We start from the raw sequence: 16,630 nt of genomic DNA, 5'->3' as shown, positions 1-16,630 counted from the left end.
TGTGTACTCATTTAGGATTTAAACCTTCTCCATTAAGCTCTATTGAAGAGCAACTGCTGAATAAATGAATGCAACTATGTTTATGTTAAAAGCCTGTTTCCCGCAGCATGTAATTAAAGGAAATGTTGTACAAAGCCAGTACTTTTGTCAAGCTCCTGTAAATGGAAAGATGGATAGCACTCAGAGAAGTGAATGCATTGCTTCATATTTAACCTTAACACTCTTGTCATTAATGGTTTGTCTAACTTGGTCTATAAAAGACAAGGTACTGCTCCATTGAAGTAAAATTTAAAAAATCAACTAAACCATGCTTTTCAGAACAGAAGATTCATTATCGTCAGCTAATGTATTGGCATAAAGCAAAGTAACATCCTATCAAGTAAGGCACACATTCAATCTGCCTTCCCACCCCCCTTTATTTTTAACTCATGCTGTTTTATTGTTATAGGCAATTTGTACCACTCAGCATGACAGTGTAAACTGAATCAAGATTAATTTACATGCAAAAGAACACTTAGGAGAGCAGCATGGTAAGCAAATGTATTGTCTCGATTGCTGAGGTGGAAAAAGAACCTGGAAAGAAAAAAAGGTGCTCTAATTAAGGGGCATCAAATATGATTGCTTGTGGTAGTTAAGGGCCAGAAAATAGTAAATGTCTGACCATTTAAAGAATTAGCATCTTGCTAGCTAGGAAACCATAAGATGGATGCATAAATCATAATAAAATTAAGTAAACATTCTAGGTTTCTTAAACCAGAGATTTTTCTAAATGAAAATATATCAGGAATTCTCAAATTAACGAGAAAGAAAAATATGCCAAGGTATCATTAAAAGTTTCTCCTACAAAAAAACAGACTTTAGATACCATATAGGCTGCTCACACATAATAAAGGTAAAGTTACCAGGAAAATATTTTGAAATTGTCTGACCATAGAATTTGTTGCTTCATTAGAATTTATCTAAATTTTAGAGAGGCAGGGGGACAGAGTACTTAATTTAGGTTAATCAGCTGTACTTAACTGCTAAAATGTAAATCAAATAATATAAGAAAATAAAATTAAAAATTTCTAAGTTTTAGATTTCTAATTTAACATAAGAAGAAAATGAGTAAGAGGAGGCAGTTTGGAATGAACAGTTTGGCTTACATCTCTTATAATAATTAAAACTGCCTTAAGAAACTGAATTTTTTTTGAGAGGATCTCATATTATTTACAGTACCAAAATAATTCTACAGCTAGATCATTAACTAATTCTGCAATGCTCAAAACTCAATGAAAAAAATTCTGCTCTGGTTTAAAATTCTTAATATGAGTATTATAGGTAACTTCACTATCTAGGATAAACCAGTCTTTCTTTTAACACTGCGACCACCAACCTTATAAACATGCATGTTTAGCCATGGAACTCTAAATGCAACAATCGAGAAAAAATGATAGATCAGGCTGCATATCAGAAATAAAACCCTTTTCGCTTTAAAATAGGTTAATATGCACAATGTGTTAGATGCACTCTTATTTAATACTGTACAAACTTTTAATTATGTACATCTTTAGTATAAAAATAAAATATTCCTTATCTTTATTTATGATTTTTCCAGTTAAATCCTAATTAATGCATTTAATGCATTTCTTGAGCCTTAAAATATATGCCCTGTGAAATGAGGTATTAAGTGTGTCAGTTCATTTTATTTAAAGTAGAAAAATTATGTAATGTATGCATGCAATGACACACACAGGTGCTTCTTAAATTTATTGGTATTTTACCATCCGGAAGTTTGCATTGATAAAAATCTGAGGAAACGGATGTTGAAGATTTTCAGTTAGTGAGTCCTTTCTAGGTATCATTTGTTGAAATAAGCTAAGCTCTTCCTAGAGTAGTATAAAAACAAATACATGCGTAAAATTCAGAATTGAGACCTCGATTACCAAACCAGCTGAGATCTATAACTAAGAAGATGCTATCGAAAAGACTCCTTAATGCTGTGGTAAATTTGCCGGCATCAAGTCCCGTATCAAAGAATGAATGCAGGAAGACAGAAAGAATGATACAGAAATGCCAAGGGACTTGCAAGGATTTACAAATACTTCATATAAACAAATTTTCAAATAGCTTTATTCAGAGTAGCCTTTCTGCTCTATTAAACATAGCAAACAGCTGCCAGATTTATTCAGACAAATAATCAACAACCATAGAAGTAAAATGGCAGAAGAAAAAGGAATTTTGGCAACAACCCCACAGAGGACCACAGCCGCTCTGCAAGTGCACCTCTCTTGTGCGCTCACGGTTCTGTATGGCTAGTCAGGGAAAAAATCCCTCAGTCACAGCAGAGCTCAAAACACTTAATCGAAATATCAAGTATTCTAAACCAAAGCTGAGGGATAGAAAAGGTATATGATAATCTGCTGCTTTAGCTGCACTTTTCAAAAAAAGAATATCCCCTTAACAATAAATGTGCCAAAGCCTTATTCGTCACTTATGTGCCACTCACCTGGGTTTGCTGAGCAGGTGTAAAGCAGAGAGGCAGGCTTTAGCCAGCAAAGGGTAAGAATAGCAAATGTAAGCATCAATTCGTCAATAGAAAAATAAAATCATAAAATCACAAAGATGATTTTCTTCTATAGCAATAATCAACTTCCAAGAAAAGCAAATGCAAAGAGGGATTTAGTCATTCTTTTTTATCACTTAAAAATAAGGCAGAAAATAAAAGATCACTATTAATTTACAGTCTTGTATGAAATTTTCTTTGTGAGATTCTTCTACAACAGGTCTTTGGAACACTGTGGATTGCAATGGCTTACAGAAAAAGAAAAAGAAAAAAGAAAAAAGAAAAAAAAGATCTTTGGCACTATAATGATGGAGTGCCAAGAAGCATGTGTCTCTCCTTAGGTATAGATATTTGTATGTGCCCAGTACTTTCTGGAAGCATGACAGATAGGATTTAACGACCTCAAGATGAAGGAATCTTTGTATGATAACCCCTCTAGACAGAAAAATAGCCTACTTTCACATAAACTTCAAAAAATTGCTGACTATACCATTTAAATATGCCCTAGTTTTATATTATCTTTAATTAAACACATCAAGTCATAGTTATTTCCCCTTATTCATATAAGAAAATAAAATTTATTTTTCTTAGTAGGTATGCTGGACTCTGGGGCAAGCACAACATATTAATACTTCCATTCTGCTGAAAATATTTTCTTTTTAGGTGCATATTTTAAGATATTTCAGCTCTGATACAGCCGGGCAACACAGCATTTCTTCACTATAGAATTAGGTCAATGCTAATAATTAGGACTTTATCTCGAAGAGTGAGGCACTCTAATGTGTACAGGGAGAAATATATCGGTAGGACATGAAAAACAGTTCTGTAGTGAAAGAAAATAACAGAGACATAACATTTATAGTGATAGAACGTTGGCAAGTCTCAAATCCCTCACATTTTCACTAATACAAAATACATGAGTACATCATTAGGTTGACAAACCCACAACTCCCAGAAGTGAGAAGTTAATAAAGAATCAATGTATTATTTTAAAGACATATTAATCAATTTTCAAGTATGCCAGGAATGTAGACAAACATACACCTTTAAGGTTATTTTATAGAAGTAAAGAATTAGCAAAAACTGGAAGATTATTCACAGACATCTGTTAATGGCTATGTATATATGGTAATTTATTTTAGAGACCAGACAGAAGAATGAGCACATATTATTTGGGATGTCAATTTCTAGTAAATTGTAGTAATCTCTCACCTTGCTCTTTCTTAAAATCTTTCTCTGACATGGCCACAGGTAAAAGCAGTTCTCCAACAGGTGGCTGAATATTAACACTGAAGCAATCGTCCTTGGTACTAAGAGAAAAACATATCAAAGCTAATTAAATGCTTAATAAACATTCTCTTTAATACTATGCAGTTAAATGTAATTAAAGCATATGCCAGCATATACAGTATAAGATCTTGGCTTAACTAGCACAGCTAAAAAGGCTTAAAAAATTTTTCAACACTCTTCAACTTTCACAGAGAAATACATCTGCTACATCAATTGGATAACAACTTTTTTTACAGAAATATGTAAATGTATCATTTGACGTAGAACTTTTAAAAATAGGTAAGCATCAAGGGTACACATACCCATTACTACTAAAGGAATGCTTTGTGCAGCTTATAAAGATGTGATATTTTCTCTTTACTTTGTATGTTTAAAGTGTAGAAAACGGAGTGCTTTAGTCTTAAATGGTTAAGATCTCTTTTTAAAAATAATTAGTTTTTAGGGGTGCCTGGGTGGCTCAGTCGGTTAAGTGTCTGCCTTTGGCTCAGGTCATGATGCCAGGGTCCTGGGATCAAGCCCCGTGTCGGGCTCTCTCCTCAGTGGGGAGTCTGCTTGTCCCTCTCCTGCTCCCCTGCTTCTGCTCGTTCTCTCTCTCTCTGGAGAGAGAAACTAAATTTAAAAAAACTAAAAATTAGTTTTTAGTAAAAATAAATATAAACAATAAAATCGAGTGACCATACTGTGTTTAGATATGTGCTAATAAAGTAATACTCATCTGCAAACTTGCTTTTTTAAAACAAAAAGTCTCATTTTTTAGTAGTGTTTTTCATTAACGTTATTGATCAGCATGTGGTAAAAGTTATTATTTCAAATGACAGGATATGAAGAATTTAGGAAGGGCAACTTTGTACCCATATCAGATAGAGTAATAATACTGAGTGCATTTATTTTAATTTTAGTACAGACATTACTCTCTAAAAAATTATTAAAATTTCTTTAAAATTTTTTTTATTTCTATTCCTTCTTATCAGGAAAGATTCTGTCCCCAAAAGGACTTCTACTTCATGTCAGAACTGCATTTCATGGCCAGTGGAAAGGTGGACAGGGAGATGGGGACTGTGGATAAAAAAATAACAAACATGAGTCAAGAAACACTTCATAAAAAGAAAAAAAGAAAATCCATGTTTATGCTATTATAGAATGTATTCTTATAAGCTGCCTTTTATTTTTTTATGGAACAAGGCAAAGACCAGACTAAAAAAAAAAAAAAAAAGAATGTTTTGAATTATTCACATGTGGATTGTCTAAGGCAAACCAACAAATCCAATTTCTTTATTAATTCAACATACATTTACTGAATACAGACTAGATCCCATGTACTGTGCAAGTACCTGGGGATTGATTTAAAGACAAGTGAGACTGACCCTAAAAGCTTGTAAGTCAGTGAGAGAGGAAGAGTTCAATTACATTTATAAAATGGTAAATGCTACATTAAAGATATGTGGAGAGTATTATAGTCCACAGAAGAGGGACTGATTAATTCTGCAGAAGTAAGGTAAACATACATTTCCAACAAGAGGGAGAGGGGCATTCCAGGTATTCTAGACCTCTGTTTTGGGAATGGTGAACAGTGTGGTATGTCAACAGATGAGGCTGGGGGCGCACTGTAAAGAATACCATCTACATTCATGACCATTCACCCCTCTTCTCCCAGGACAGTCCCAGTTTGTGGTTGTTGTCCTGAAATCCTGTTCAGTTAAGGTCTCCCTTCACTCTCGCAAGTGTCCTGATTTGTATGACAAAGTGTATGATTACTTCACGCATATAACTAAGACAAATGTGTTCCAATGTTTCTTGAACAAATAAGGAAAACTACCAGAGACTTTTCACAGGTGAATATAAATGATCCCATTGTATTTCAAAAACTCTGGTGGCAGTGTGTAAGATGGAGTAGAGGAGAAACCAAGGCAGTAGATTAGTTAGGAATCTAATTTAATAGTCTAGGCAGGGGTTTTTACATTGTGTGTTTTACTTTAGTAATTCCTAACAATGTTCCTGAGATAGCTTCTGTTACCTCCCAACTTTTTGATGAGAAGTTAAACACCACATCCAAAGTCTGCTGTATGATGCTGCTTTAGATCTGTTTTTTTATTCTGCTCTATAGGGCTGCACTCCTAGGGTAGGTAGCACTGAGGACAGGGGAGATGGGGGTATTTTAGAATTAAAAGGGATAGATATGGCGATGAATGGAAGGGACTTTGAAACTTATAACGTGAAAAACTGGGAGAATGATAACTAGTGAAGAAGTAGAGTTTTGGGGATTAAACAAAATGATTGGACTTTAATCATGTTATATTTTGAGAACCACTGAATTATCCAGGAAGAGGTACTTAGCAGATAATTGGAAATACATATCAAGAATCAGAAAAGAGGTCAGGGCAGTATATATGAGTTTGGAAGTAATCAAAACGGTAAAGGGAAGAGCTGAAGCCTTACAAAGAGATAAGATCACAGAGGAAAAGATGATATACCAAGAGAAAGGATAAGGTGGAAACCTGGGGAGGACCTACATTTAAGTAGAAATGGAAGAACTGCAACTTGCAGAAGAAACTGGCAAGGAGTGGTCAGGGAGAAAATGTGTCAAATAATGCAAAGAGGAATAAAAAGCAGCAAGTGTGACTGCGGACCTAATAAGCAAGGCAGTTCAGATGGAAAGAAGAATGCAGAATGCCATTGAGTTGAAGGGTGACCGGGAAGACTGAGAGATGGAACAGAAAGCAGTGGAAGCTTCATGAGGATGCAGAGGCGAAAGAATGCTGAACGAAACCTGAGCATGTACATGGGCTGAGAGCAAAGAGCCAGTGGAGATAAAGAAACTACGGAATACCTGATAGAGCAAGGCCTTAGAGGAGGTAAATAAGGTTGGGATTAATAGCACAAGAACAAGGTGAACCGGTCAGCCAGCAGGATGCTTCTTCCCAAAGCAGCAGAGAAGTGGTTAAGACTGTGAGAGGTATTGAGGGTAAGACACTTGAAGGATGAGACCACACCTAATGTAGTGGAAGGCTAAATCGTATTGGAAGAAATATGTAAAGGCTGATGGAGTAAATGGATAGGTGTGTCTATACACACACACACACACACACACATATATAATTTATATATACAATTTATGTATAATATATATAAATATGTAATATATATGAGCTATATGGCATATATAATATATATAAGTATATTTATACACGTAGGGAGGGCATAGTAGAAATATTTCACTAATAGAGGAATACAATTAAAACCGGACCACTGGGTGAAATTATATTATACTATCGTTACTTTTTTCTTTTTTTTTTTTTTTAAGATTTTTATTTATTTATTTGACAGAGAGAGACACATGAGAGAGGGAACACAAGCAGGGTGAGTGGGAGAGGGAGAAGCAGGCTTCCCGCGGAGCAGGGAGCCCGATGTGGGGCTCGATCCCAGGACCCTGGGATCATGACCTGAGCCGAAGGCAGATGCTTAACGACTGAGCCACCCAGGCGCCACTGTATTTTCTTTTTAATTACAGATGAAATGATTCCTTCCCAACAGTCCTGAAGGATACCATTTGTGCCACTGATTAAAGGTAGCTGCATAGGGGCGCCTGGGTGGCTCAGTCAGTTAAGCATCTGCCTTCAGCTCAGGTCATGAGCCCTGGGTCCACTGGGCTCCCTACTCAGTGGGGAGTCTGCTTCTCCCTCTTCCTCCGCCTCCTCCCCACAACCCTGCTCATGATCTCTTGATTTCTGTCTCCCTCAAATAAATAAATAAAATCTTAAAACAAAACAAAACAAAGGTAGCTGTACAGGGAGAGGGGAGGGAGAGAAGGGAAAGAAGGGAAAGATTTTCCTTCTAAAGCATATATGAAAATGTAGGTGGGTAAGCAGCAGGTTTAAGTTTGGGGGGAAAAAGTGATCCTGATATTTCCCCACTAGCAATTTGCAATATATATGTGCCTCAACTTAACTGGGTATGTTTTGCTTTTGGCTAATGATATTTTATTTTCTGTAGTTGGTAAAATGGTTAATGTTATGTATGAAAAACTAAGGACAGACGAGGCAAATGTAAATAAAATTGGAACACTGTTGTGGCAGATACTACTTATGTTTATTCAGTATTTATTTTTTTTCTTCCTTCCTGACATAATCGTGACTTTGTTCAGGCAGACAAGGTGCCCAACTGAAACACTGTTTGTCTCAGCCTCTCTTATGGCTAGGAGTGATCAAGTAACCCAGTTACAACCAATGAAACATAAACAGAAGTCTGCCGGGGATTTCTGGGAAAGTTTGGCTTTTCCAACACAGACATGGCTCCTCTCTCCATGTCACTTCGTTTTTTTCCTTTTTTTAGGCTGGAATGCAGATAGAAGCCTGAGTAGAACAGCCATATTGTGACCATGAGGACTGGCAGGCACATGCTAATGAAATTGGCACATGAAACCCCCCCCACCCCAAAAAAAAACCTGCTGGAAAGACCCAGAAGACATTGTGGAGCTACTTCAGCAGCTCTTAACTGCTGACCTCTGTTCCTGTACTTGCAGAATAATAAACCCCATTTGGTTAAGAGACCCCCATTTGGGTTTCTGTTACACACAAGTGAATGCAAAATTTAATGAATATAACTAGCATTTAACATACTTCATAAGCCCGTCTTAGCTTCTAAGCAAGGTTTGGCTTAGAATGGAGTAAGGTGGAATATTCCCTCTTTATTTTGGGGAAACTTTACTTTCATTTATATTTTTATTAGTGTTCATTTATATTAGTGTTCTAGGATGTCCTCCATAGTTTTCTATGTGTCTCCTTTTCTACCATTTTGCCCTTTATTTTAAACAGTTTAGAATGACTTTTATTTATTTTATTATGTTATGTTAATCACCATACATTATATCATTAGTTTTTGATGTAGTGTTCCATGATTCATTGTTTGCATATAACACCCAGTGCTCCATTCAATATGTGCCCTCCTTAATACCCATCACCAGGCTAACCCATCCCCCCACGCCCCTCCCCTCTAGAACCCTCAGTTTGTTTCTCAGAGTCCATAGTCTCTCATGGTTCATCTCCCCCTCCGATTTCTCCCCCTTCATTTTTCCCTTCCTGTTATCTTCTTCTTCTTTTTTTTTTTTTTATCATTTTGCCCTTTTTTGTTGGTTACTTCTCTCTCCTTACAGCTTTCCTTCTCTTTTCCCCCACCTCTTTTTTTCTCATCTCCCTTTGGTTGAATGTGAGGCTAAACATAGATATGTTGGCATGGATAGGGAATGGTGAAAGTAAGTAATGATACATGTGCATCTATTGGAATTAACAGATCAACAAAGTACTATTATTAGGCAGCTCTAAACAGCCTAGTTACATGCGATCAAATGGCATAATAGTTTAATGTAATACAAGATTCCACCTGTTATATTTAACTGTAATGCACATACTTGTACTACGTGCAATTTCATTTCACAAACTCATGGGATCCAAATTGATAAAATTTCTAGGTAAGAGAAAATGGGCAAGGAGTCTAACCACTGTGAAACTCGAGTTTCCTTATCTACGAAGTTAAGAAAAATGGCACTTACCTTGCAGGCTACTTTTAATGATTAAATGAAACAACATAGCCAATATAGTGCTTAATCCCTAACAGATACTCAAAACCTACATACATATATAATAGGGTTGTATAGTAATTTATTTCAGCATTTCCCTATTGAGTCTCATTTGCAATCTTCCCTACTGTAAACAAATGCTTAACATCCTTGGCTAGATCTATTTTCTGCACAAGCACCAATATTTCCCTAGGCCTGATACCCTGAAAAGGACATTAAGTAGAAGAGTATGAACATTTAGCATTTTGGTGGTGCCACTGCCCTAAAAAAGCTGGTGTCAATTAAAGTCCCATAAACAGTATACTACAACACATGTCTTTACCTTGTCAATGTCAGATACTAAACTTATTTAAAAACTTTGCCAATCTGACTGGTGAAATGTTTTAATTTTCATTTCTCTGCTACTAGTGATGCTGAACATCTTATGTTTACTGGCCATTTGCATTTCTTTTCTTGTAAACTGCCTGTCCTTAGCCTTTCTCCACCTTTTTATTGAATTCCTTTACATTGATTATGAGAGTTCCTTACATATTCTGGTTATTAAACTTTTGTCTGCTACACATGCTGCAATACTTTCTCACCATCTCTCACCTGTTATGGTATCTACTTTTTCTTCTTTGTAGGGAAGTTTAAAATTTTAAGAGGTAAACCTGATCATTTTTCTCTTTATTGTTCCGAGTATTGTATTTTACTTAAGACATTTGCCCCCAAAGAGTATGAAAACATCTGTGTATATTACATTTGAATACTTTTATAATTTTTTATGATTTATGACATTTTCTTTTCCAGTTGAATTTTAAAAATTTGTCAAGTTCCCTGAAAAAGCCCTACTGGAATTTTGCCTACAATCACGCTAACGTTGGAAGATTAATTTGAAGGAAAAGTACTGTCTCCCATTTAGGAACACAGTATATGTATTATTTTTACTTATATCTTCTTTTCATGCCCTTCAGGAAAGTTTCCGGTATTTTTTTTTTAATTCCTACGTAAGTATTTCTTGTTAATTTATTCCGTTTGCTGTTCTTATAAATAGAATAATTTTATTCGTAATGTTTTAAAACTGGTTATTCCTGTTATATAGAAATGTTAATAATTTCCATTTAATGATTTGTACCACCTTTCTAAACTCACTAATTAGATTTTCTGTTGATTCTAAGACTTTCTAGGTTGATAATTATACTGGATAAAAATAATAATTCAATCTCTTCCTTTCTAGGATTTCTACTTCTGTTTTTACTTGTCTTTCTATATTAGCTAGAACTTCCATATAATGTGAAATAGTGTTGAAAATGGGTAACCTTCTTTTGCTTCTCTGACTTAAAAGAGAATGCTTCTGCTATTTCATGTGGTAATAGGTAACTTGTAAGGCCAGAAGTGGTTTGAATTTACAACACCAAGTGGTATGTACACTCATGTGCTATCCTTTCAGGTTTTAAAATCGGGGTGGGGGCATCTGGGTGGCTCAGTTGGTTAAGCGTCTGCCCTCAGCTCTGGTCATGATCTCAAAGTCCTGGGATTGAGCCCCACATGGGGATCCCTGCTCAGTGGGGAGTCTGCTTCTCCCTCTCCCTCCCACTGCCCTCCCACCCGCTTGTGCTAGCTCTCTCTCAAATAAATAACAAATAAAATCTTTAAAAAATAAAATAAAATAAAATCGGGGTGATGCTGAGCTTTATAGAATGACATGGATACTTTCCTTATTTTTCTCTGATCTAGAAAAGTTTAAATAATATAGAGATTATCTCTTTTCTCAAGTTCTGGTACAATTTAATCAATTTTATTCCTAACATATTTTTTCTAGGAAACCATTCATTTCATCTAAATATTTCAATCCACTGGTATAGAATATAATTCTATAGAATAATAGAGTGTAGTATTATTTTGTAATTCAGAAGATCTTGTTTTTTATCACCTTCCTCTTTTCTAATCTTATGTCTTTATTTATTTATTTATTTATTTATTTATTTATTTATTTATTTATTTATTTAAAGGTATGGTCCTATTCTTTTTTTTTTTTAGATTTTATTTATTTATTTGACAGAGAGAGACACATGAGAGAGGGAACACAAACAGGGGGAGTGGGAGAGGGAGAAGCAGGCTTCCCGCGGAGCAGGGAGCCTGATGCGGGGCTTGATCCCAGGACGCTGGGATCACGACCTGAGCCGAAGGCAGACGCTTAACGACTGAGACACCCAGGCGCCCCCTTACGCCTTTTTTAAATCTTTAATCATATTATCCTGAAGTTTTTCTGATTTTTTTTGATCATTCTATCCTTTTTTAAAAAATGTGTATTTTTTGTAGTCAGGAAAAAAAAATACACGTATCTTAGATCAAGTCAGATAACTGAATTACTGAAATTTTGTGAAGTTATGTATGTATCTATATTTACCTGAATGTTTATCTAAATATCTATCTTCCTCTTTGATTTGTTGACAAATGGCTTTGTCAATTTCTCCTAGAATTTCATTACTTTTTGCTTTATTTATTATAAAGCTATGTTACTAAAAAGTTTGTAACTTATATTCTTGTAGAGGACTGCAACGAATAGGACATTTTCTAAATATGAAGTGCTTTTAAAATTTTTTTAGTGTTAGTATTGCCCTATTTTCTTTTTATCATCTTTCTGATAATAAACATACACACATATTTCATCTTGTTATCCTCAATTTTTCTTTCATTCTTTTTTTTTAAAGATTTATTTATTTATTTATTTAAAGGGGAGAGGAGCAGAAGGAGAGGGAGACAGAGAATTCCAAGCAGACTCCATGCTGAGTGTGGAGCCCAACGCATGCCTTGATCTCATGACCCTGAGAACATGATTTAAGGTGAAATCAAGAGTCGGACGCTTAACCACCCAGTAACCAACTGAGCCACCCACGTGCCCCTCTGTCATTCTCTTTTAAGGTGGGGTTCTTATGCTTATTTATAACAGCATTATGTTGAATTTTGTTTTTACATATTTAATGTAAATGGAATTTACCCTACTGATATGAATCATGGTAACTAGTATGTGTGGTATGTGTGGCCCCTTCCAGCCACATTACTCTGTTTTCTATTTACCATGCTTTTTTCTTCTCCTCTGTTAAACTGATCAAGTTTTAATCCCTCCTTTTCTTCTTACCTCTAGTCATTTGGAGTTATTACAGCTCATATTCCCATTATTTTAGAGGGTAGCTTTAATATTTTAAATCATATTTAAGCTTCTTTTTGCCATCAATAAATCCTTTTGCCAAACATCATCATTCCTTCTCAAACTTGTCCATGTTGGGATTTTGGTTCCGGTTTATTATTAAAATTTATTTTCTACATTTTGTGTGAATGATTATTTTACACATTGATAGGTTTTACAGGCAGAATTCTTTGTCCATTACTTCTTCTTGGGCTCTGGGTTTTTCTCTGTTTCACATTAAACAAAGGCTTTTACTACAGGATATATTTGAGTAATCCTTTCAAAGAAAGGGTCTGTGGGTGGTAAACTGACAGAATCTGCTTGTCTGAAAAATGCCTATTTGGTTTCCTTAAAATTTTAAAGGTCATGTTCTTGGCCTTCTAACCACCAGAAATGATGACAATATTGATGAGAAATCAAACTCCCTTCACAATCTTGTTCTTTTTCAGGTAAGTTGTTTTTTTTTTCCATTCTGAAAGATAACCGTGGTTTGCTCCTTATCAAAAATTTCATCAGAATATGGTCTTTCTGATTGTTGATCACATTCATCCTGCTTGACCTTTGATGGGTCTTTTCAATCTGAAGGCTTGTGCATTTCTTTTGTTTGGGAAAATTTTTCTTCTATATTTTATGCATTATTTCTTCCCTCTATTATTTTCTTTCCTTCTAGATTTATTAGACAAATCAATTCTTTTAACCTTTCTTGCATGGTTTCCATGTCTTTTTGCTCTCTATTCCAGTTGATTTCACTGACTCGCTCTTTCAGAACACTGAATCAGTACTCAGCTGTGTGCTTTCTATTATGCATCTGATGAATTTCTTTTGGCACTATGTTTTTAAATTTCCAAGAATATATTTAAAATTTTCTAATTGCTCCTTTTTCAAAACAAGCAGTATGTTCTTACTTTACAGATGTAGTGTTCTTTTAGATTAGTTTTAATTTTTAAAGCTATCTCTTCTCTTTCTCAAATTGTCTAATCCCTTCATGGTGAGTCTTTATAATGACCTTGAGCCTTCCCTTTCAAACTGATGCTTCCCCTCAAAAGTCTGGTTCTTCTAAGCTGTGCATTTATATTCATGATGAAGGACTGGTTTAATTAACACACAGAGCAAGTCTGCTATCTATTACCTATATGTTATTTATTAATTTTTTTAAAGAGAAATTTATTTAGAAGATTTTACTTTACTTATTTGAGAGAGAGAGAGACAGAACAAAGGTGGGGGGGGAGGAATAGAGTGAGGGAGAAGCGGGCTCAATGCGGGGCTCGATTCCAGGACCCTGGGATCAGGGCCTGAACGGAAGGCAGACACTTAACCAACTGAGCCACCCAGGTGCCCCTATTAGCTATATGTTAGACAAGTTTCTTACTCTTCCTGTGCCTCAGTTTATTCACCTCTAAAATGGGATAGTAATACTTATCTCATGGGACTGTTCTGAGAATTAAATAAATTAACACAACACAAGTGTTTAGAAAAATGCCTAGTACACTGCAATTGTTTGATACATAGTACTACTACTGTGGGTTTCCACTTCTCTGGTGGGCTAACTTATGTTTCCTTTGTGGGTGAGACATGACTGGTTACACAGATATGAGGTTGGGAGGCAGACAGGCAATGGCCTTCTCTCTCCAACAACAGGTTTAAGAGTGACTTGCTCTAGTGGTAGGGAACTGAGAATATTACTCTCTTGGATAGAACTGCATTTTATTTCATCTTTGATCATCCTTGCCTCCTTCCCACAAACTCAAACTCTGCTGTTGTTTTAGGCCCCCACATCAGCACCAAAAGTCCTTCCAGGAAAGTAGTTCATTTTCCTTACAGTGTAATTTTTAGATCTCTGACTAAATGTGAATGTTGCCTGCTGCTAGGGTAAGGCTGGAGAACTGGGGATTGGAAGTAGTTCTTCGATTTCCCGATGACTGTCTTACTCTAACTTTTCTTTTCACTTGTTCACTTTGTGCTTGATATTCTGCTAGATTTGTTCCTACCATTGTTTTCTTGGGTGAGTGTTTTGCTCTGTGGTTTTAATTTTCTCTGTTATTGTTTATATGCTCCCATTTGCTTTCTAAATGCCAACAATTCTTCACAATTTCTGGTGAGCTAATGACATTGTTTCATTTTGTTTTTAGTATCCATTCTCTTTTAAAGAATGTGTTTCTGTCTTTTTAGTAGATTTGGGGCAAAAAAGAGGGATGGATGCTAGTGCTCAGCCCTCTAATTTGATCCAAGACATATTATTTTTCATACCAGTTACCACATTAATATCTCCATGAGACCTGTTTATGCACTACATCTACGTTTAGAGAGATACATTTACGTATATTATACACATTTAAATCTCAATAAATTTAATCAAGGACTTAATTTGATGACCATTTAAAATGCAAAGCAAAAAAAGAGACATTAACACTTATCAAGTATTCATATAACTACATATAATAGTTCTATCTCTATATATGTATCATATAACTATAATGATATAGAAATAATCTAGAGACTAAAGTAGAATCATTTTACTCCTGTTTCTTTTCTTTTAATAAATACAAGTGTATCTGAAAGGCTTACAGTCCATGTTCTCAGCATTTCTGAAGGCTTCTTACCAAATATGTTCTTATTACCCATAATTTTACCTATTGATTTGTATAATGTATTTCGAGGAAAAAATTCAATATCAGCCATTCTTGCTTTTTTTCCCTTTTTATTGAGCTACCAAGACTAATACAGCACATCACTAAGCAAAAAGTGCTATTTACTATGCAAAAGGCACAGTCAGTGATTGGCATCTAAGACCAATTGATCTACCCATTACTGCTATCTCCCTACCCCCACTAGCACTACTATGAAGCTATTGATTTAAACACTGTCGATCGGTTTCCATTTTCTGATTTTGGGCAGGCCAATTAAGAAAGTGAGTAATTGTGATTACATTGCTTCAGGATCAATTACATTTGATGCAAGACAAAGTGTTCTTTTTGGAACCTACAAAAAAATAATTTTTGATCTAGTATGCTTATGCATTCAATAAAATCTAAAATAATTTATACATTTACAACAGAAAAACATATTAATATAAGTGCTTATAATAGCTAAGGCTATTTTCTATGTAACATAAATACATCATTTTCCTAAAATTAGTTTAAAAGAAACTGAGAAAAAATTGTTCACATACACTCTTCAATGTAGGACAAAAAATCAAACACTACCTACATACTTATCCCTAAAGGGACGTAGTTTATTATCAAAGATAAAATGCAAATCTTGTTCAATGGAACTACAGAGGAAATCCCTGTAATGAAAATATATTTAAGAACCCCCACCTCATTATATAGAAATATAGCAGGTTCTTTATATAACTTGATAACAAAAAAATAATTTTTTTAGTTCTTAATTTTGCCCTAACTTGGTGCATGAGCTTTGTCATTGGGCTCACATTGTTGAAATCACGAAAATGAATATACCTCTGGTGTTGGAGGCAAATCTATTTAGAGTGATGTTACTCATAGTCTTGTGCTCAGTAATATTGATCTGTGTTGTTTGTCTAATAGAAAAATAATAAACAATTACTAGGCAATGTTGGGAAAAGTAATCAGTTTTTATATATCACTAACATAGCAGACCTCCCAAAACATAAAGGTGATGATCTGCATAAAATCAATGTGTTATGCTACATTGTTTATATTCATCATTGCAGGTTCTCAGCAATAAATGGTACAATATTAGGCCTGAATTACTGGTAAACTGAATAGGTACATGCAAAAGAAAAGTTCACTATATTTAACCCATAAATTTATTTAAAAATGTCTATTGCCTAAACTCGGTGATTTTTATCATAACAAATTCTGTTGTAAGCTAACTAAAATTTAGATAAATGTTTAAATACTTGTTAGAATAAAAACAAAGCAACTTCAAAGTAACAAATCAGATCCTAGATCAGAAAAATGTAAGAGTTCAAAGATAATTCTTAAAGATGGATGAATATGGCTTTGTATTAATTTGCTAATAATTTCTGGACTTCATTAGAAATGTATAAAACATTACATGAAAATGATAACAA

At 34.8% G+C, this 16,630-nt stretch overlaps 1 protein-coding gene across 3 annotated transcripts in view; it reads right to left on the bottom strand.

Annotated features, from left to right (window-relative positions):
* AP3B1 (adaptor related protein complex 3 subunit beta 1) overlaps nt 1-16,630 on the bottom strand; it is a 254,664-nt gene that overhangs the window by 13,575 nt on the left and 224,459 nt on the right. For 2 of the 3 annotated variants that reach the window (XM_032404143.1, XM_032404144.1), the window contains exons 25-26: nt 3,758-3,855; nt 2,489-2,525 (exon numbers count right to left, since the gene is read on the bottom strand). In XM_032404143.1, coding sequence (XP_032260034.1) covers nt 2,489-2,525; nt 3,758-3,855 — 135 coding nt within the window. The remainder of the gene's footprint in view (nt 1-2,488; nt 2,526-3,757; nt 3,856-16,630) is intronic. The other variant, XM_032404142.1, reaches the window with a different exon arrangement.

The sequence above is a fragment of the Phoca vitulina genome, unplaced genomic scaffold (genome assembly GCF_004348235.1).
Source record: "Phoca vitulina isolate PV1807 unplaced genomic scaffold, GSC_HSeal_1.0 scaffold6, whole genome shotgun sequence".
Taxonomy (NCBI): domain Eukaryota; kingdom Metazoa; phylum Chordata; class Mammalia; order Carnivora; family Phocidae; genus Phoca; species Phoca vitulina.
Note: the sequence above shows the minus strand (reverse complement) of the source record. Positions and strands in the feature narration are given on the sequence as shown.